Source organism: Rana temporaria, chromosome 12, assembly GCF_905171775.1.
Source record: "Rana temporaria chromosome 12, aRanTem1.1, whole genome shotgun sequence".
In the NCBI taxonomy this organism is placed as follows: Eukaryota; Metazoa; Chordata; class Amphibia; order Anura; family Ranidae; genus Rana; species Rana temporaria.
The window spans coordinates 3,821,170-3,841,039 of NC_053500.1; the positions used below are offsets into that span (position 1 = coordinate 3,821,170).

General features: G+C 50.5%; 1 protein-coding gene across 4 annotated transcripts in view; it reads right to left on the reverse strand.

The window, feature by feature from the left end:
* Positions 1-7,364: 7,364 nt before the first annotated feature.
* NCOA3 (nuclear receptor coactivator 3) overlaps positions 7,365-19,870 on the reverse strand; it is a 76,441-nt gene continuing 63,935 nt past the window's right edge. For all 4 annotated transcript variants that reach the window (XM_040330512.1, XM_040330511.1, XM_040330510.1 and 1 more), the window contains 4 exons: positions 14,433-14,652; positions 14,164-14,329; positions 12,381-12,519; positions 7,365-10,410 (listed from right to left, as the gene is read on the reverse strand). In XM_040330512.1, coding sequence (XP_040186446.1) covers positions 10,399-10,410; positions 12,381-12,519; positions 14,164-14,329; positions 14,433-14,652 — 537 coding nt within the window. In that variant the 3' untranslated portion in view covers positions 7,365-10,398. The remainder of the gene's footprint in view (positions 10,411-12,380; positions 12,520-14,163; positions 14,330-14,432; positions 14,653-19,870) is intronic.

The following is a 19,870-nucleotide window of genomic DNA, read 5'->3' on the forward strand; positions in this document are numbered from 1 at the left end:
TTTGAACTCATGTCTACATCACACAAGTCTGGATCCTTACTCTCTGAGCCATCACCTGCCCCCAGGCACCCAAGTGTTCCTTCTCATAGTTCAGGTATTAATCTGCTGCAAATAAATAGACACCAAGCCTTGAACCTGTGACTCCAAAATCTATGCAGGGCTCACTGGTTGACAACTAACACTCAGAGTCACCTACCAGGCTGGAGGAATAGTCCGACTCAGATGGTTCTCATTGTCATCGCCCACATTGTACAATACAAAGGTAATAATGAGTTGCCAGCCCCGGGATTCCATCACACGTCTCCAGAACCTTCCCCAGAATACAGGCACACCAACTACCTGAACCATGAGACAGGCCCTTACTGGGGTAGTCCATTTCAAAAGTAGACACTTAAAGAACGTGTTGATTTTTTTTTGGGGAACCTCACCCCCAGGTACTGCATAGTACCCAAACACTGCCCCCACCTGGTGTGCCTCAGCTATTTCACCAGGTGGGGGTTCAGGCACTACAGAGCACACAAAGACTGTATGACACACTGGCTCAGGGATTTGAACTCAGGCCTCCAGGAGAGCAGTTGCAGATCTTACCCACTGAGCCATCACAGCTTTACAACAACAGGTACTTATTGTCCTACTTCAAGACTAAACACTCTTCAAAGCATTCAAATAAATTAGGTTTCTGGTGGAGCCACTTTGGCACCAGTCTCAATTCTTATGGAGGCCATACATGGGTTTAAATGCCAAACAAATTTTCTTTAAAAAAGTAGAAAATGTGTGTTTTGTGATCGGATGTGGTGCCGCTACAATGGAACCTCGGATTACGAGTATAATCCGTTCCAGGAGAATGCTCGTAATCCAAAGCACTCGCATATCAAAGCAATTTTCCCCATTAAAGTCAATGGAAACTAAAATAATTTGCTCTGCATTGACTTCAATGGCATGCAATACTGCATGTGGCCAGAGGTTGAGGGGGGTGTCGGAGAGCCTCAGAAACACACCGAAAGACCCGCGGATAGCTGATGACTCAATCGCTCTGCTCCCACCCGCTTGTCTTTATAAAGTTAGACTGACAGCACCAGTCTAGCCCCTAATGCTCCGATTGGTTCACATTATTAGATGTGATGTTTTATAATTGTCAGCTATGATTAAGCACTAATTTATAGTGCGAAACGCGTCAGTTGTTTTACTCCCGTGTTGTGTGCTGTGACTTGTAGTGCATTTTTCCTATTTTTAATAAAGACAAACATCAAGATTTTTTTGGTGTGCGGCTGTCCATATTTTCTTTTTCCATTTGTTGCCTTGTGCATTGGCAGCACCCTTGATCTCCTGAGACCACACCGATCGTCCCAACACAATCCACCCGGAGCGGGAACTTACTTTCTTTATAAAGTTAGACTGACAGCACCAGTCCCAGCCCCCTAATGCTCTGATTGGTTCACAGCGCTGCTGACTTTACATCGTCAATCTGTTTGCCGCTGTATGGGGCATTATATAGACAGCGTCTCAGGAACAAGAAGGGCATAAAGTAAAAAGGTAGATAAAAAAAAAAAAGCGAAAACATTTTCACAATGGATAAGACCAGTAAAAAAAAAAATGGTGGAAACGTGACATTGAAGAACTACGAGGTCCAGAAACAACTTTATTCCATTAATAGTCAGGGGTACAAGTCGACCATTTTTTCCACCTTAAAAAAAATACACCAAAATCCTGCAAAAAAAAAAAAAATAGGAAAAAAATGTTTTACTTACCAGAATAATAATAATGCTTACACTTATATAACCGTTGCCGATGTGTCTAAGCGCTGATAATGGTTGTCATTATTACCCAACTCAATGGTACTCATTTTACCGACCTCGGAAGGATGAAAGGCTGAGTGGACCCCGCTGGGATCAAACCTGCAACCCTTGGGACACAGGCAATCACAGACTGCTGCAAAGGAGCATTAGCCCCCTGCGCTATCTTACCAGCTTTGAAATGGGAGTTGCTATGCGGATCTTCCTAATCTGCCTCTTCCCATACCGCGGCAGGTCTTCTTCCTCCTCGCGCTGTCTTTTGTGAACGGTGTGCCTCCCAGAAAGCAGCCGCCCATTCACAAAGCGCCGCGTGACTCGCGCATGCGCAGTAGGAAACGGGCAGCGAAGCCGCAAGGCTCCACTGCCTGTTTCCCTTAGTGAGGGGATGGCGGCACCGGGAGCTGCCAGGATCGATGGATCGGCCTGGGGGGCCCCAAGAGCGTGGGCACCTAGGACCTCTCTCCAGGTCCCCGATGACACGGGAGAGCCCGGAGAAGCACTGGATAGCGGCGGGAGGGGGCATGACCCCTCCCGCCGCCTATAAGAATGATCAAGCGGCGGAAGCTCCGATATGATCGTTCTTATGGTGCGCAGGATCGCCGCCAGAACAAAATGATATCTGAATGATGCCTCTAGGTGCAGGCATCATTCAGATATCACCGCACAAAGTACAGGACGTCATATGACGTCCACCCGGGATAAGAGATCCCCTTTTTGGACGTCATATGACGGTGTGCGGGTTTTGAAGAGGTTAAAAAAAAAATCCTGACTCGTCTCGCAAAACTAGCAAGTTTCAAGCCTCTGCGGTGTGCAGTACAGAATCTTGCCAGAGGTACCGGAGCCGATCGGAAACACTCCGTTCCCGAGCCTTTCTTAATGCAGTCGTACGGTTTCCAAGAATTTCTGAGTCTCTCCGGTGCGCCCCCCCCCCACCTCTGGCCACAAGCGGTATTGCATGCAATAGAAGTCCACATAGAACAAATTATTTTAGATTCCATTGACTTCTATAGGGAAACTCGCTTTGATATGCGAGCGCTTTGGATTACGAGCATTCTCCTGGAACGGATTACGCTTGTAATCCAAGGTTCCACTGTACCAGTAAAATAAACCTATGTGTCCAGAAATATCTTTCCACTTTCCTCAACTGTCATGGAATCGTTCCTTCAAACACTTCCCGGCCACAATGGCGCCCCCTTTCTTTGGGCTTGTATGCCCAGAGGGCAGGAAGCTTTGCCTGATCATGTGACCACTGTGATTGGCTATTGGAGTGGTCATATGATCAGGAGCCAGACTCAACAGTTCCCAATCATTGGTACAGACCAAGAGCACGCTGAGAAATCTCTGCAGTCCATAGGCGCATATGTGCGGCGCGTGGTCCCTAAAGCCCAACCTCTTTGCCGATGCACATATGTGTTACATAGGCCAGTAAAAGGTTAACTTCCCGTATTATAAACACAACAGGAATGTAAGAGGAAATTTCCCCAACGCGAAGGATGCCAGAGGAGCAGATTTCCCCTCCATTCCTGGCCCAGTCCTACAACCTAAAATGTTGGATTTGTTTACAGTTCCAATGGAAGTGGTGAACAGGACAGATAAAAAACGTAAACCAGGGAACACCGTAAAAAAAAAAATGTGAGAAGGGATTGAGTCTTTCCCGCACTTTCCAAATAGCCCCCTCCCCCCCCCAAAAAAAAGTTCTGGTGTTATTAAAAAATAATAACACCCATCTCAGAATTAAAGTACAACCACCCAACAGTCTTCAACAAAATGGTGGACATAAGACACCGACTCTCTGTTGCATAAATGTAAGCCCCGGAAAAGGGGCAAAATGCATCTGGGGAGTTCTCTACTAGTGCAGCACAGGAGATAATACCATCCTTTTACCCCATCTCATTACACTTATGTAGCAGGGAGTCAGTGTCGGGGTTCAAACAGCCACCATTTTGTTGAAGACTGTTGGTGGTTGTAATTATAATTCATTTTTCTTGTCTGGAACCAAACTTTTTTGGTGGGTAATTTGGAAAGATTAGATTCCTTGTCAGATTTTTTTACATAAATTCTGAGATGGGATTTATTTTTCTTGTCTGAAACCACAACTTTTTTTTTTGGGGGGGGGGGGGGGGGTAATTTGGAAAAAAAATAGATCAGGGGTCTCCAAGTCTCCAAACATTCTAAACAAAGGGCCGGTTTATTGTCCTTCAGACTCTAGGAGGGCCTGACTATGGCCAGCGGGAGTGGAAATTTTCCTGGCATCAGTGGGAGTAAGCACTGCCTCATTTGGTATTAGGGGAAGGAACAGTGAGTGCCCAGTCCTTGGTATCATAGGGAGGTATAGTTAGGGCCGGGTTTGCTCTCCCTGCCGCCCCAAGGCCAGGTTCCACAATGCACCCCCCTCCCCGCCAACCAACCCCCCCCCCCCCAAATCAATAGAGAATGTGCAGCACGGTTAGTTCAAATATGTTTTGTTTGTTTTTTTACTTTATCACTTTTTTCATTTTTATTTGTAGCTTGTCGCTTACTTTTTTAAATTTTTGTATAATTTTCTTATTATTTTTCTTATTCTTTCCTTTTTTTATTTTATTAATTTAATTATTATTTCTTATTATTTATAAAAAAAAATTCACTTAACTTTTTTGCTATCACACAGGAGAAAACAGTTTCCTGTGTGATAGCAATTGGAGGTGACATGTTCTCTTTATTGACCCTGTCACCTCCAAAACAGGATTCCTAGCACTGTGCTATAACTCCTGTCACAGCTGAGATATGAAGAGCACAGCTCACCCCTCTCACTGTGTACATCGGCAGCAGGGACAGGAGACAGACTCGGTGGCCGGGGGAGGACGGAGTCCCGAAGACAGAGCCAGCAGAGAGAGGTATGTGGGGTGGGGGGGGGGGGGGAGAGGGGAGGACGGACGGGAGCACATATTTTACAAGTGATTTCGGCGACATCGCCGCAATCACTTGTTAACGAGCGAGCGGATTCCCCCATAACTTACCGCCCTCAACTGTTTGTTCCGGGCGTCGGGGGACTCCATGCCACTGCCGCCCCTTGGAGCCCTGCCGCCCCAAGGCCTGGCCTCAGTGGCCTTGTGGGAAATCCGGGTCTGGGTATGGTACCCCATTTTTGGTGTCAGTGGGAGAAATGATGCCCCATTGTTGGTGGCAGAATAGTGTCTTGTATCAGTGAGAGGAATAGTGCCCAAAGGGCCGGAAAAAAGCAAGCAGAGGGCCACATCCGGCCCTCGGGCTGCAGTTTGGAGACCAATTGACTAGATCAGGGGTGCCCAACCAGTGGCCCGGGGGCCACATGTGGCCCGCGGAGCCCTCTGATGTGGTCCGCGACCTCCTGCTCTGGGATGGAATAGAATAGAATACGGTTATTAAAGGTACGTTTATTACTAAAATCACAGGGTATATATGGGCATATCTGTTCTGCAATGGTTACTGGGCTGCTTTCCAACTGACCGCAGAGCAGTGCACCTGCAGGTTAGTGTAAAAGGAGTATAGTGGGCTGTGTCCGCTCTGCATATGCAAAGCAGACATGGACCTGCCATCCGCCCGCCCTGTTTATTGTGGCCCACGACCAGTTACCAAGTCGCTTAAGTGACCCTCAAGCTTCAAAAGGTTGGGCACCCCTAGACTAGATGATTCCTTGTCAGATTTTTATTGCCGCGTTCCCTGGTTTTACGTTTTACCTTTTTCAGGGTTTACATTTATGCAACAGGGAGTCAGTGTCTGTGTGCAGATGGCCTCCATTTTGTTAAAGACTGTTGGCGGTTGTAATAAATTCTGAGATGGGATTTATTTTTCTTGTCTGGAACCACAACTTATTTTTTTTTGGGGGGGGGGGGGGGATTTGGAAAGACTAGATGATTCCTTGTCAGATTTTTATTGCCGCGTTCCCTGGTTTTACGTTTCGCCCCTTTTTCGGGGTTTACATTTATGCAATAGGGAGTCGGCATCTGTGTGCAGACTGCTGGGTCCCGAAAAGCAGATTCTGTCTGCTGGTCACCAGTCTGGATCAGCATAGACTGGTGACCAGCAGACAGAATCTGCATTTTGGGACCCAGCAGTCTGCACACAGACACCGGTTTGGAGGGGCAATCGAGTGGTACCATTTTAATTGTTTTAGGCACCCTCATCCTCGAGACACAAATCGTACTCAAACTGCACACATCCACGCTCATCGACGACGTTCAGGCACAAAGCCCAGAAGGACTTTTAACTAAGATGGTCTCGGAAGACAAACAAAAAAATTAATGAGAAGTCTCATAAATAGACTGAAAACCAGACACTAAGCCTTTTATTACACACCAATGTAAAATATACAATTGTACAGATTATTACAGAGAATAACAGACAGGCTTCATTCCTGTGTTGCAGACACATTGACTTGCACACAATTAGCGGTTCTGTAAAGACAATTTTCCGAACAGCTTTTAATGGCGGAGGTGAAGCACCTCAGCAGGCCGCTTTGGCGGTACAAACGGGGGCCGAGTCCAATGGGAAGGCACGGGAGGAACAGATTATTGCTCGATAGACAGGTGTTCCTCCAGACACATATCGGGAGGAATTGAACACCGGGGGGGGGGAGGGGGGGGATATTTGACAGCCACAGAGGTGCGCCACATAAAAACTCTACTAAAATGCAGATGGAAAGTAGTAAAAGGAAGACTACGTACACCGCACAAAGAGTCGCCCAAAACTGGCAGAATTAAAATGGCGAAGATTGTCTCAAAATTAGTGCCAATTCAAAGTGTAAAATTTCAAGAAAATACGAAATCCGGATAAGCTAAAGAATAAAAGATTAGCAGGATTTTGGAATTAGTCTTTTTTTTGGAGGGGGGTTTGGTGTGAATATCCAATGTTTTATTTATTTTTAGGTTGGGGGAAGTGTTGGAACCGATCTAGCTTATGTCCTGTCTCACATTTCACCAGCACGGGGCGGCAGATGGCCGACGTCCGTGCCGTTCTTACATTCCGTGTATACTAAAAGCAGCACAAAAGGAACATTCATTTGTTAACTTTGGAAAAGCACTAAGAAAAGAAATTTGTTAGAACGGGTAAAAGGAACAGATCTGAAATCAGTTGTCCAGAACGTGAAAAACACAAAACAGATTGGAAAGCCGAAAACGTGAAGGTTGGCAAGTACAGATAATTCCACATCAATAAGGCCCTGCAGATGCTACAGATTATATCGAACACCCAAAACCTGACAATTTTTCTACTAAGAATAAAATTGGTCTCTGCTCAATGGCTGCCAGGCGAACTGCATTCAGGGTTGGTTTCCTGCGACTACAGAAGTATGGACATTAGCTAGCTTTGCATCTTTCTTGTTGGGCTACAGCCATGGCCATCCCTTGCGCTGTAGACGGCCTACAGCCATGGCCATCCCTGGCGCTGTAGACTGCCTATGGCCATCCCTGGCGCTGTAGACTGCCTACAGCCATGGCCATCCCTGGCGCTGTAGACTGCCTACAGCCATGGCCATCCCTGGCGCTGTAGACTGCCTATGGCCATCCCTGGCGCTGTAGACGGCCTGCAGCCATGGCCATCCCTGGGGCTGTAGACGGCCTGCAGCCATGGCCATCCCTGGGGCTGTAGACGGCCTACAGCCATGGCCATCCCTGGCGCTGTAGACTGCCTACAGCCATGGCCATCCCTGGCGCTGTAGACTGCCTACGGCCATCGCTGGCGCTGTAGACGGCCTACGGCCATGGCCATCGCTGGCGCTGTAGACGGCCTACGGCCATGGCCATCGCTGGCGCTGTAGACGGCCTACGGCCATGGCCATCGCTGGCGCTGTAGACGGCCTACGGCCATGGCCATCGCTGCCTGTAGACGGCCTACAGCCATGGCCATCGCTGCCTGTAGACGGCCTACAGCCATGGCCATCGCTGCCTGTAGACGGCCTACAGCCATGGCCATCCCTGCCTGTAGACGGCCTACAGCCATGGCCACCCATCTCGTTCTTGCTCTCGATGGGCTACAGGCACGCCTAAACACCAATGGCTGCTAGGTCCAAAACTAAACGGCCACAACTTTTAGAAGGCCGAAGTGCGGGGTGAATTTTCGAAATAAGAATATAACCAGTCCAATTTGATAGAGGGAGGAAAACAGAAATCAAAATTGCCACCAGATACAGCAATCTTAGGACTGGGGGAGAGGGGCCCTTGTGGCAATATAACTGCCAATCGGGAAAGTACAACTTGTCAATATCATTTTAAGAGGGCAGCGTACTCAACATTAATATCACACCGATAGAAAACAGAAAACGAAGCAGCACTCTGTAGGCACCACACTATAGCTTTTCTTTAGTGTAAGATTTGAGACATGTTCCCCACCCTAAGCCACAACCCCTTGATGCTTTTTACCCGCTTTCATCGGGGTGAAATGCGTCAAAAGGGCGTGGCTTTGAGAGATCATTTTGGAAGCCAGATACATTAAATAAATGTAATGGTGTGATGCCTACAGAGCGCAGCTTCGTTTTCTGCCTTGCCATCTTTGCCGAGTAGGACAAGCTCCTAGAAGCTGGCACATGGTACAGCCAAGGTTCTGAGAACTACGCACAAAGCTTGGCGTGGCGAAAACCTTCTTAAACTTCTACCGAAATCTCATTACTTAAAACAAGTGAGGACTCTTGTCAACAAGATGCCACTTAGGAGGATGCAGAAACCTCGGGCATCTTCTTTTCTACATAGAGTCCAGCATTTGGAGGCAACATCTAATACTCTGCTTTCTTTTCTATCCATGAAGAATTATCTGTACTTATCCACAGAGTTCAGAAAAATGACCAATCTGTTAAATGTTTGATTTGGATGAGGAAGGCTTAGGAAGAAGTTTTCAGAAAAAACTGAAGCAACAAGAACAAATGAACTTAGAACAAAGCAGAGATTTAACAACACGCAGATATTGCTATAATAAAACATTTTAGAACATCTGTGCTAACCGTCATGAACTAAAACATAAAAGGGCCCCAAGGGTTCATTTACACCAGCCCGGTCCTCTGTGGTGCATTACATGCACCTGATGTAAGTTAGGACAGCCTAGTCATTTAAAGGCAATGCCCAACACACCACAGTAGGTCAAAAAATGGGCATGCAGCTCTGCAACATACATTATCGCAATGCGATAGTGTAAATGGGCCCTAAAAGGGAGCAGGGACTCTTAGCTCTTATAGTAGCTTTAAGGGGGCTGTAATGGGGGCGTCTCTTAGTCCATATCCATAAACGTCAAGCCATGTACTCCCCAAGAAATAAAACATTCTTCAAAAAAACAGTGTGGGTCATCGCTACCTTAGACTCATGAAGGAGAGCAATTCTAACATTATTAAGGGCTCATTTACACCAACCCAGTCCTCTGTGGTGCATTACATGCACTTGACGTAAGTTAGGGCAGCCTATTCATTTAAAGCGGCTGCCCAACACACCACAGTAAGTCAAAAAATGGGCATGCAGCACAGCAACATCCATTATCGCAATGCGATAAGGTGAATGGGCCCTAAAAGGGAGCTGGAGCAGGGACAGGGAATCTTAGCTCTTAATGTAACGCTAAGGGAGCTGCAATGGGGGCATCTCTTAGTCCATATCCAACTTCCATAAAAGTCAAGCCATGTACTCCCCAAGAAATAAAACAAACATTCTCCAAAAAAAACTATGAGGGTCATGGCTTTCTTAGACACAGGAAGGAGAGCAATTCTAATGTTAGATACAAAGTCATAATGGGCCCCCCGCAGGAATTAGCCAATCTATTGCCAAAACATAGAATGGAGTTGCTGTACACCCATGGCAGACACGGGGTTAAATATACAGCTTTAAAAGCTCTGAAAAAAATAAAAACCAGGAACACTGACCTAGAAAAAAAAAATCATATACATTAATAAAGATCATATATACAAAAAGTTTACACTGTGGTGAAGGGAAGGGGCTAGACAAGTTCAATGCCTGCTCGTGCTATTTATACAGAATGGAGGGGGGGGGGGGGAATCTCAGGGCGGGGCTATTGCAATCTCGTTCTCAGACAATGAAGCCGGAAACTTCCAGGCGGTTCTCAACAGTCGTAAAGTGCAAAACTACTGCACACAGTTAATCGACACATTCTCTCATCTAAACTGTACTTGAGCCAAAAAAGTCACAAAGCTTTATAGGAATACTACTCTGAACACAACGTAAAAAATAAGCAAACTTTAAATCTGAAGGTTTCACTTTAGAAATTGTTTTTTCTTTTTTTTAGGTGCTTTGGGATAAAGAAACAAGAAAAAAATAAAATAAAAAAGTTTCCCAAGTTGCCTAAAGCTGTCAGACCAGCTTATGAATGAAAATGTTACCACCCGATTCACATCTTGTGTCTCTGAGCACCAAAACAGCCGGCGACCGTTGTCTGTCCTGCGGACGTACTACATCAAAACGTTCCCGACGCCCCAAAGTCCAGGCCCAGCTTTCTTCCGACAGGCCCTCCTCCGAGACAGGAAGAAAAGAGCTGATGTCCTCCTTGGTAAGGCCAAAGCAAGACGTAACTTGCTGCAGAAATAGAACTTTTTTTATTTATTTTTTATAGAAATTTATCCTCTATAGTGCACATTTTCCTCCATTGCGACCGAGCGACGTCAGCAGTACTTCTACAGAGAGGGGGGGGGGCAGACAAAAAATTGATTTAGTCAATTAAAAAAAAAAATGTAAAAAAAATTCAGCAAGCAAGTTAGTGAAATTCTGGGTACCGTATATACTCGAGTATAAGCCGACCCGAATATAAGCCGAGGCACCCAATTTATTGACTCGAGTATAAGCCTAGGGTGAGAATGCAGCAGCTACTGTAAGTGGAAAAGAGGGTCAACAATGCCCATTTGCAGCTTCACTGTGCCCATCTGCCACCTCAGCTTCACTGTGTCCATCTCACTGTGCCCATCTGCAGGCCTCAGCCTCACTGTGTCCATCTCCCTGTGCCCATCTGCAGGCCTCAGCCTCACTGTTTCCATCTCACTGTGCCCATCTGCATGCCTCACTGTGTCCATCTTACTGTGCCCATCTGCAGGCCTCGGCCTCCCTGTGCCCATCTGCAGGCCTCGGCCTCACTGTGATCATCTGCAGGCCGAGGCCTCACTGTGATCATCTGCAGGCCGAGGCCTCACTGTGATCATCTGCAGGCCGAGGCCTCACTGTGATCATCTGCAGGCCGAGGCCTCACTGTGATCATCTGCAGGCCTCACTGTGATCATCTGCAGGCCTCGGCCTCACTGTGATCATCTGCAGGCCTCGGCCTCACTGTGATCATCTGCAGGCCTCGGCCTCACTGTGCCCATCTGCAGGCCTCGGCCTCACTGTGCCCATCTGCAGGCCTCGGCCTCACTGTGCCCATCTGCAGGCCTCGGCCTCACTGTGCCCATCTGCAGGCCTCGGCCTCACTGTGCCCATCTGCAGGCCTCGGCCTCACTGTGCCCATCTGCATTACCCGGCCTCACTGTGCCCATCTGCATTACCCGGCCTCACTGTGCCCCAAGTACCTTGATCGGCATTGTGCCCGCGTCATCTCCTGGCGCTGTGCCTATCTGCAGCCTCATCTCCCAGTCTAGTCAGCGGCCATGCAGAGTAACAAAGCGCCGCCTCCTCCTCGTCTGACAGAACACTGACTCGGTTTCCCAGCAGAGTCAGTGTTCAGCCTATCACGGACGAGGAGGTGGCGGCGCTTTGTTACTCAGCATGGCCGCTGACTAGATTGAACGTATCACAGCGCCGGGGGAGGGTAGTATTAGATATGCATGAAGCAGCACTGCTATGTGCAAAGCGAGTCAATATTAACCCCGGTGCCTCCCGGTCCTTTAACCACTTCAGCCCGGAAGAATTTACCCCCTTCCTGAACAGAGCACGTTTTGTGATACGGCACTGCGTCGCTTTAACTGACAATTGCGCAGTGGCGTGACGCTATACCCAAACTAAATTTGCGTCCTTTTTTCCCCACAAATAGAGCTTTCTTTTGGTGGTATTTGATCACCTCTGCGGGTTTTATTTTTTGCGCTATAAACAAAAAAAAGAGCGACAATTTTGAATATATATAAAAAAAAAACAAAGGGGTTAAATGTGTTTTCACTTCGTCCGTTCCAACTGTATGGGGATAGGACCGAGTAGGAGAGGAGACTGATCGCTGTTCCTACTTAGTAGGAACAAACGACATGTCTCCTCTCCTCTGACAGCACAGGGATTTGTGTGTTCACACTCAAATCTCTGTGCTGGCGTTCGTGCGCGTGGCTGGCAACAATCGCGACCGCCGGTCACGTGCATCAGGTCCCCTGCCATGCCCTCTGGCGGCTCTTAAAAAGGAACCCTGTACCCGTATGGGGTTTTCGCGCAGGGGAGCCGTTCTGCCCCCGCAAATACACGTGAGGCGGTCGGGAACCGGTTAAAGTAAAACAGTGCCGAATCTCAAAAAAATGGCATGGTCATGAAGGGGGTAAAACTTCCGGAGGTCAAGCTGTAAAGTTATAACGCTTTTGTGAATTGACCCCAAAGAGTAACAAAAAAGGGGTAGATGGAGGAAGGGTGTTGGGAAAGACACGTGTCATACAGCCAGATAGTTGTATGAAATTCCATTTACCTGGTCCGGTGCCATCGGCATGCCCGACATGGGCAAGGAGTTCATGGTCATTTGCCCCATGTGGCTTCCATTACTGTTCATGTGCATCATGTTGTAGGTGCCGGGATTGGCCTGGTGGCTGTACTGCTGCGGGAACGAGCTGCAAAGAGACACAATGGCTGCCATTAATACCCCCGGGATTTATTTACAATAACCCAATAAAGTGGGTGTAAAAGGCATTCTATGCATGAAGGTAAAATAAACCTTCTGTGTGCAGCTGCCCCCCCCCCCCCAATACCTACCCGAGCCCCCTCTCGATCCAGTGAAGTCCATCAGAGCCTTGCCTCTCTGGGGACTCAGGTAAGTATTATGGGGTATGCTACATACAGTTTTTTTTTTTTTTCTTAATCTTAATGCATAGAATGCACCTTCTGCCTTTACAACCACTTTAAAATTGCTTTAAGGGGAAGGAAAGAAAGAAAGGGAGGAAGAAAGAAATGGAGGGGAAGGGGAGGGGGAGAGGAGAGGGAAAGGGGGGTAGGGGAAAGGGGGGCGGAGGTAGGGGAAAGGGAAGGGGGGGGGGAGAGGAAGGGAAAGAGGAAAAGAGGAAGGGGAAGAGGAAGGGAAAGAGGAAGGGGGAGAGGGAGAGGGAAAGGGAGGGAGGGAAGGAAGGAAGGAAGGAAGGGAAAGGGAGGGAAGGAAGGAAGGAAGGAAGAGGGAAAGGGAGGGAGGGAAGGAAGAGGGAAAGGGAGGAAGAGGGAAAGGGAGGGAAGGAAGGAAGGAAGGAAGGAAGGAAGGAAGGAAGATGGAAAGGGAGGGAAGGAAGGAAGAGGGAAAGGGAGGGAGGGAAGGAAGGAAGGAAGAGGGAAAGGGAGGGAAGGAAGGAAGAGGGAAAGGGAGGGAGGGAAGGAAGAGGGAAAGGGAGGGAAGGAAGGAAGGAAGGAAGAGGGAAAGGGAGGGAAGGAAGGAAGGAAGGAAGAGGGAAAGAAGGAAGGAAGAGGGAAAGGGAGGGAGGGAAAGAAGGAAGAGGGAAAGGGAGGGAAGAGGGGAAGTGGAGGGAAGAGGGAAAGGGGAGGGAAGGTAGGGGAAGGGGGGTAGGGGTATAGGGGGAAAGGGAGGGAGGGGAAGAGGAAGGGGGGGAGAGGAAGGGAAGGGGAAAGGAAAGGGAGAGCAAGGGGAAGGGGAAAAGGGAAGGAAGAGGGAAAGGGAGGGAGGGAAGAGGCAAAGGGGAGGGAAGAGGGAATGGGAGGGAAGAGGGAAAGGGGAAGGGGAGGGAAGGAAAGGGGAAGGGGGGAGGAAAAGAGGAAGGGAAGGGGAAAGGAAAGGGAGAGCAAGGGGAAGGGGAAAAGGGAAGGAAGAGGGAAAGGGAGGGAGGGAAGGAAGGAAGAGGGAGGGAAAGGGGAGGGAAGGAAAGGGGAAGGGGAGGGAAGGAAGGGGGGGTGAAGGAAGGGGAAAGGGAAGGGGAGGGAAGGAAAGGTGAAGGGGAGGGAAGGAAAGGAAGGGTGAAGGGGAGGGAAGGAAAGGGAAAGGGGGAGGAAAGGAAAGGGGAAGGGGAGGGAAGGAAAGGGAAAGGGGAGGGAAGGAAAGGGGAAGGGGAGGGAAGGAAAGGGGAAGTGGAGGGAAGGAAAGGATAAGGGGAGGGAAGGAAAGGGAAGGGGAGGGAAGGAAAGGGAAGGGGAGGGAAGGAAGGGGGTGAAGGAAAGGGTGAAGGGGGGGTGAAGGAAGGGGAAGGGGGGGTGAAGGGGGTTAGCTCTTAGGTTTATTCACTGGCACCTCTGGAGAGGCGCATGATGGGAGTAATTACCCGGGCCTCGCTATAGTTCCTGATGGCCACCCCTTCATGTCGGGTGACTGGTACATCTGTGTCGGCTGAGGGTGGGGGTTCTGTGTAGGGGGCATACGAGACGTCATCATGGGGTTCGGAGGGCTGGAAACTCTTGCAAAGTTGGGATCGGCTTGCTGATTCATTCCTGAAAGAATAGATTTGTACTATCAGGAAGAAGGTCCAGGGGAGGAGCAGTGTAAATGATGGGGATCTACAAGTTGGCATTCCCTGGGTGCAGAGACACTTACCATAGTTAGGTGGGTAGGAGAACTGCTGGGGAGGAGCCTGAGGCATTTGAGGTCCAGCCAGGGGGTTCTCCATACTGGCAGAAGCCGTCACATTGGGGGGAGGGCTGAAGCCCTGCGCTTGCCCCTGTTGCATAATCAAGGCCATCCTCTGCTGGCGGATCTGGTGGCTGAGGAGCTCCCGGTTCCTCTGAGCGACCATTTGCGCGTTCAGAAATCCCTGCTGTAAAAGGAAGAGGCGTCAGCAATATTCTGATGAAGACGGCCGTGTTGTGTATTACATTTCTATGTGTACAACAAGCTCTTGTATCTTACCAATACAAAGGACTAATAAAACACAATGCACAGGGGAGGAAGAACATTTGGCCCTGATGGGTGGCGCGTTTGTCATTTGGGTGTTTCCTTCACCTATAGCACCAACAAGGACACCCTTTAGCCTTACCATTCTGACCACCGACAAGTAAAGTGAATAACATTGATTATAATGGTACCTGAAAGTGGGTGGGATACATTAGGCAGCAAGTGAACATGTTGTCCCTAAAGTTGGAAGCAGAAAATATGGGTTTGCGGGCCAAATTGTAATAGCAGAGTAACTCCAACACTACGTACACCATGCTCCTCCTAGTAGTGCGCCAGGGTAACAGTCCATGTGCAGGAAAAATTCAGTCCGTTATAGTCCAAAAGATGAATCCACTCACATGTAGGAAAAGCAGGTACAACAGGGCGCTGGACTTAGCGGCGTAAAATTATCAAAATGTATAGGAACTAAGCACACCAACATCTTAAACAGGTGAAGTCTAGCCTGGACGGGTCGTCAGCATGGCACAGAATAAACAGACCAGGGCAGTGCAGGCGACGGCAGCTTAGAAATGTAAACATACCTGGGCAGCGCAGGCGGCGGCAGCTTAGAAATGTAAACATACCCGGGCAGCGCAGGCGGCGGCAGCTTAGAAATGTAAACATACCCGGGTTGTGCAGGCGGCGGCAGCTTAGAAATGTAAACATACCCGGGCAGCGCAGGCGACGGCAGCTTAGAAATGTAAACATACCCGGGTAGCGCAGGCGGCTTAGAAATGTAAACAGACCAGGGCAGCGCAGGCGGCGGCAGCTTAGAAATGTAAACATACCTGGGCAGCGCAGGCGACGGCAGCTTAGAAATGTAAACATACCCGGGCAGCGCAGGCGACGGCGGCTTAGAAATGTAAACATACCCGGGTAGCGCAGGCGACGGCAGCTTAGAAATGTAAACATACCTGGGCAGCGCAGGCGACGGCAGCTTAGAAATGTAAACATACCCGGGCAGCGCAGGCGGCGGCAGCTTAGAAATGTAAACATACCCGGGTAGCGCAGGCGGCTTAGAAATGTAAACATACCCGGGCAACGCAGGTGACGGCAGCTTAGAAATGTAAACATACCTGGGCAGCGCAGGCGACGGAAGCTTAGAAATGTAAACATACCCGGGCAGCGCAGGCGGCGGCAGCTTAGAAATGTAAACATACCCGGGCAGCGCAGGCGACGGCAGCTTAGAAATGTAAACATACCTGGGCAGCGCAGGCGGCGGCAGCTTAGAAATGTAAACATACCTGGGCAGCGCAGGCAGCGGAAGCTTAGAAATGTAAACATACCTGGGCAGCGCAGGCGGCGGCAGCTTAGAAATGTAAACATACCTGGGTAGTGCTGGCGGCGGCGGCAGCGTAGACATGTAAACATACCTGGGTAGTGCTGGCGGCGGCAGCGTAGAAATGTAAACAGACCTGGGTAGTTCAGGCGGCAGTGTAGAAATGTAAACCGGCCATGGCAGTGCAGGCGGCGGTAGGGTAAAAATGTAAACAGACCAGGGTAGTGCAGGTGGTGGCATTGTAGAAATGTAAACAGACCTGGGTAGTGTACGCGACGGCAGCGTAGAAATGTAAACAGACCAGGATAGTGCAGGCGGCGGCAGTGTGCAGTGTGGAAACGTAAACGGACAAGGGCAGTGCAGATGGTGGCATTGTAGAAATGTAAACAGACCAGGGTAGTGCAGGCGGCGGCAGTGTAGAAACGTAAACAGACCAGGGCAGTGCAGGCGGCGGCAGCGTAGAAATGTAAACAGACCAGGGCAGTGCAGGCGGCGGCAGTGTAGAAACGTAAACAGACAAATGTAGTGCAGGCGGCGGCAGTGTAGAAATGTAAACAGAACAGGGCAGGCAGCGGCCGTGTAGAAATGTAAACAAACTAGGGTAGTGCAGGCGGCGGCCGTGTAGAAATGTAAACAGAACAGGGCAGTGCAGGCAGCGGCCATGTAGAAATATAAACAGACCAGGGTAGTGCGGGTGGTGGCAGTGTAGAAATGTAAACAGACCAGGGTAGCGCAGGCGGCAGTGTACAAATGTAAATAGACCAGAGTAGTGCAGGCGGCGGCAGTGTAGAAATGAAAACAGACCAGAGTAGTGCAGGCGGCAGTGTAGAAATGTAAATAGACCAGAGTAGTGCAGGCGGCAGTGTAAGACGACAACCAGAAACAGGGGGATAACAGAGCTCAAAAACGGCAGGCAGACCTGCAGCATGTACACCTGCAAACCACAGCGGCTACCTGTCAAATTGGCAGGGTGGCGTCAGGACGGTGGCGGGCCCCCTGGGCTGTCTGGACACGCCATGAACCGCCTATTCCTGACAACATCCTGCTGATTTGACAGGTAGCACTGTCGTTTGTGGCTGTACATGCTGCAGGTCTGCCCGCTCTCTTTGAGTTTGGGGCCCGGCATCCAGTTATCCCTTGTGGCTGGTTTTCTTCTTAAATTGCCGCCTGCACTACCCTAGTATGTTTACATTTCTACACTGCCACCGCCTGCACTACCCTGGTCTGTTTATTCTGTGCCATGGTGATGATCCATCCAGGCTGGACTTCACCTGTTTAAGATGCGTGCTTAGTTCCAATAAATGTTGATGATTTAACGCCACCAACTTCAGCGCCCTGTTGTACCTGCATTCCCGGAAACACCAAAAGTGCAGCTCTTGTGGGATGTTCCCGGTCCACAGGAGTCAGGACCGACCAAAAGTGGGGAGGGAAGGTTAATTGATGGGGGTGGGAAGGCACATGGGTGGGGGTGGGAAGGCACATTGATGTGGGTGGGTGAGGGAAGGCACATTGATGGGGGTGGGGGAGGGAAGGCACATTGATGGGGACGGGGGAGGGAAGGCACATTGATGTGGGTGGGAAGGCACATTGATGTGGGTGGGAAGGCACATTGATGTGGGTGGGAAGGCACATTGATGGGGACAGGGGAGGGAAGGCACATTGATGGAGGCAGGAGGGGAAAACTAAATTGATAGTTCCAATAAATGTTGATGGTTTAACGCCATCAACTCCAGCGCCCTGTTGTAGGGATGATGGAGGGCGGGGAGGGAAGGCTCCTTGATGGAGGGCAGGCTCCTTGATGGAGGGCAGGGAGGGAAGGCTCCTTGATGGAGGGCAGGGAGGGAAGGCTCCTTGATGGAGGGCAGGGAGGGAAGGCTCCTTGATGGAGGGCAGGGAGGGAAGGCTCCTTGATGGAGGGCAGGGAGGGAGGGTTCCTTGATGGAGGGCAGGGAGGGAAGGCTCCTTGATGGAGGGCGGTGGAGGGAAGGCTCCTTGATGGAGGCGGGGGAAGGGAAGCCTCCTTGATGAAGGGCCGGGAGGGAAGGCTCCTTGATGAAGGGCCGGGAGGGAAGGCTCCTTGATGGAGGGCCGGGAGGGAAGGCTCCTTGATGGAGGGCCGGGAGGGAAGGCTCCTTGATGGAGGGCAGGGAGGGAAGGCTCCTTGATGGAGGGCAGGGAGGGAAGGCTCCTTGATGGAGGGCAGGGAGGGAAGGCTCCTTGATGGAGGGCAGGGAGGGAAGGCTCCTTGATGGAGGGCAGGGAGGGAAGGCTCCTTGATGGAGGGCAGGGAGGGAAGGCTCCTTGATGGAGGGAAGGCTCCTTGATGGAGGGCAGGGAGGGAAGGCTCCTTGATGGAGGGAAGGCTCCTTGATGGAGGGCAGGGAGGGAAGGCTCCTTGATGGAGGGCGGTGGAGGGAAGGCTCCTTGATGGAGGGCGGTGGAGGGAAGGCGCCTTGATGGAGGCGGGGGAAGGGAAGCCTCCTTGATGGAGGCGGAGGAGGGAAGGCTCCTTGATGGAGGCGGGAAGGCTCATTGATGGAGGCGGGGGAGGGAAGGCTCATTGATGGAGGCAGGGAAGGAAAAACGAATTGATAGTTTCAATAAATGTTGATGATTTAACGCCACCAACTCCAGCGCCCTGTTGTACCTGCATTCCCGAGAAACTCCAAAACTGCAGCTCTAGTAGTCAGGACCGACCAAAAGTGAGGAGGGAAGGCTCTTTGATGGAGGCGGAGAGGGAAGGCTCTTTGATGGAGGCGGAGAGGGAAGGCTCTTTGATGGAGGCGGAGAGGGAAGGCTCTTTGATGGAGGCGGAGAGGGAAGGCTCTTTGATGGAGGCGGAGAGGGAAGGCTCTTTGATGGAGGCGGAGAGGGAAGGCTCTTTGATGGAGGCGGAGAGGGAAGGCTCTTTGATGGAGGCGGAGAGGGAAGGCTCTTTGATGGAGGCGGAGAGGGAAGGCTCTTTGATGGAGGCGGAGAGGGAAGGCTCTTTGATGGAGGCGGAGAGGGAAGGCTCTTTGATGGAGGCGGAGAGGGAAGGCTCTTTAAAAGTTCCAATAAACGTTGATAATTTAGCGCCACCAACGCCAGTCGCCTGTTGTAGGGATGTTCCCGATCTACAGTAGTCAGGACCGACCAAAAGTGGGAAAAAAAGGCTCGTGGATGGAGGCGGGGAGGGAAGGCTCGTGGATGGAGGCGGGGAAGGAAGGCTCGTCGATGGAGGTGGGGAGGGAAGGCTCAGTGATGGAGGCGGGGAGGGAAGGCTCAGTGATGGAGGCGGGGAGGGAAGGCTAAGTGATGGAGGCGGGGAGGGAAGGCTCTTTGATGGAGGCGGGGAGGGAAGGCTCTTTGATGGAGGCGGAGAGGGAAGGCTCTTTGATGGAGGCGGAGAGGGAAGGCTCTTTGATGGAGGCGGGGAGGGAAGGCTCTTTGATGGAGGCGGGGAGGGAAGGCTCTTTGATGGAGGCGGGGAGGGGAAAACTAATTGATGGTTCCAATAAACGTTGATGATTTAGCGCCACCAACTTCAGTCCCCTGTTGTAGGGATGTTCCCGGTCTACAGTAGTTAGGACCGACCAAAAGTGGGGAGGGAAGGATCGTCGATGGAGGAGGGGAGGGAAGGCTCGTCGATGGAGGTTGAGATGGAAAGGCTCGGCGATGGAGGCGGGGAGGGAAGGCTCAGTGATGGAGGCGGGGAGGGAAGGCTCAGTGATGGAGGCGGGGAGGGAAGGCTCAGTGATGGAGGCGGGGAGGGAAGGCTCAGTGATGGAGGCGGGGAGGGAAGGCTCTGTGATGGAGGCGGGGAGGGAAGGCTCAGTGATGG